At 33.0% G+C, this 1,941-nt stretch overlaps 1 protein-coding gene across 1 annotated transcript; it reads left to right on the top strand.

The window, feature by feature from the left end:
• The first annotated feature begins 242 nt into the window (after window positions 1–242).
• Window positions 243–1,181, top strand: LOC110289904 (olfactory receptor 4K3-like). The gene has a single exon (XM_021156304.1). It carries the CDS (start codon window positions 243–245, stop codon window positions 1,179–1,181), a length of 939 nt encoding a protein of 312 aa, XP_021011963.1.
• Window positions 1,182–1,941: the final 760 nt, after the last annotated feature.

Raw genomic sequence — 1,941 nt, forward strand, 5'->3', positions numbered from 1 at the left:
GAATATTTGTGAAACACTATTCATATAAATTTAACTATTCTCTGCTTCCATGAAAGTTAACCATGGCTTATGAGCTTTTACGTTGAATAGTAATGACATTTATATTTGGTGAAGACATCTATGTACATTTACGTGATTTATACATATTAAGTCTCAAAGTGAACATCATATTCTACAAGTAATTTGTCCACCACGTCCCTACAATCATCTTTCTTTCTCTGTGGATTGTTTCTTAGGACAAAATGAATGAAGTGAATCAATCCATGGTGTCAGAATTTGTGCTATTGGGACTTTCCAACTCACAGAATCTTCAGGTCTTGCTCTTTGTGATATTTTTGATAGTTTATATGCTCATTCTGTCAGGAAATATTGTCATCGTGATCTTAATAACCATTGACCGCCATCTCCATTCCCCTATGTACTTCTTGTTGGCCAACCTGTCCTTTGTTGATATATGGCTTTCCTCAGTTACCACTCCAAAAATGGTCACAGATTTTCTCAGGGAAAACAAGACCATTTCCTTTGAAGGATGTATGTCCCAGGTCTTCTTTGATCATTGCATTGGTGCAGCAGAGATGGTGCTGTTGCTGGTTATGGCTTATGACCGCTATGTGGCCATCTGCAAACCTCTCCACTATTTCACCATTATGAACCTGAAAAGATGCACTGCATTGGTGTTGATTTCCTGGACAATTGGCTTTGTGCATGCCTTGAGTCAACTTGTACCAGTTCTGCAACTACCTCTCTGTGGTCCATTGGAAATAGACAGTTTTTTCTGTGACATACCATTGGTAATCAACCTAGCCTGCATGGATTCCCATCATTTGGATACTTTAGTAAATGCTGATTGTGGGGTTGTGGTTGTAACTTGCTTTATTCTGTTGCTTATATCTTATACTTATATCCTTATCACTGTTCATCAGAGCTCTAAGTCCGGGGCATCTAAGGCCCTGTCCACGTGCACTGCCCACATCACTGTGGTATTGCTCCTTTTTGTGCCCTGTATTTTCATCTATGTTTGGCCCCTCAATATCACCTGGTTTGACAAATTTCTTGCTGTATTTTATTCTGTTGTTACACCTCTCCTAAATCCAGCCATTTATACACTGAGAAATAAAGATATAAAACATTCCCTAAAGAGATTAAAAAGCTCTTTTATGAATCACAAGGTAAATACTTAATGCCTAGGAAATCCACCATAAATATCTTAAGATAATATTTCAATGAAATGAGGAGAGTTTAAAATTTAGGGTATTTAACTTTCAAGTTCAATTAGTTCAAATATTTTGATATGTAATAGCTTTAATATGATTCTGGAAGTTAAAAGTTTTATTCTATAGACAACTAAACTACTGAATATCTTTCAAAAGCTGATCCTTCTATCTGAGAAAATTATTGAATGGTTCATAAATGTCTTAAATAATATGGAATACAACTAATTGTATTTGTCAGGCTCATATCTAATAATTTTGTAAAATTTACTTATTGTTCTAACAGCACAATTTTTTGCTACCTTAAAATATCACACAAACTTTTATTCATTCTTTTGTAAAAGGACAACATCATTATCTTTTTATTCTACCTTGCTCCAAAAACACTATAGGGAGAACTTAAAACTCATGGAAAATTAAACAAAATTCATGAATGGCACAATAAATAGCAATGGATATTATTTGGTATTGATTTTATTATTTTAATAAAAAATTATTGTATAGAAAAATATGTTTTTCTCAATTATCTGAATTTCAAGAACTAAAACTTTCCTTTAAAATAAACTCATAAACCATAGTGTTTTTCATATATATATATATATATATATATATATATATATATATATATCAGTTGTGTTGCATCCATATGGTCTTATTTCTTGGTGTCTTCAGTTCCAATGGCTCTTATAATCTTTATATCTCCTTCTTTCTGTAGTTCCCTGAGTTCTGA

This window comes from Mus caroli, chromosome 2 (genome assembly GCF_900094665.2).
Source record: "Mus caroli chromosome 2, CAROLI_EIJ_v1.1, whole genome shotgun sequence".
In the NCBI taxonomy this organism is placed as follows: domain Eukaryota; kingdom Metazoa; phylum Chordata; class Mammalia; order Rodentia; family Muridae; genus Mus; species Mus caroli.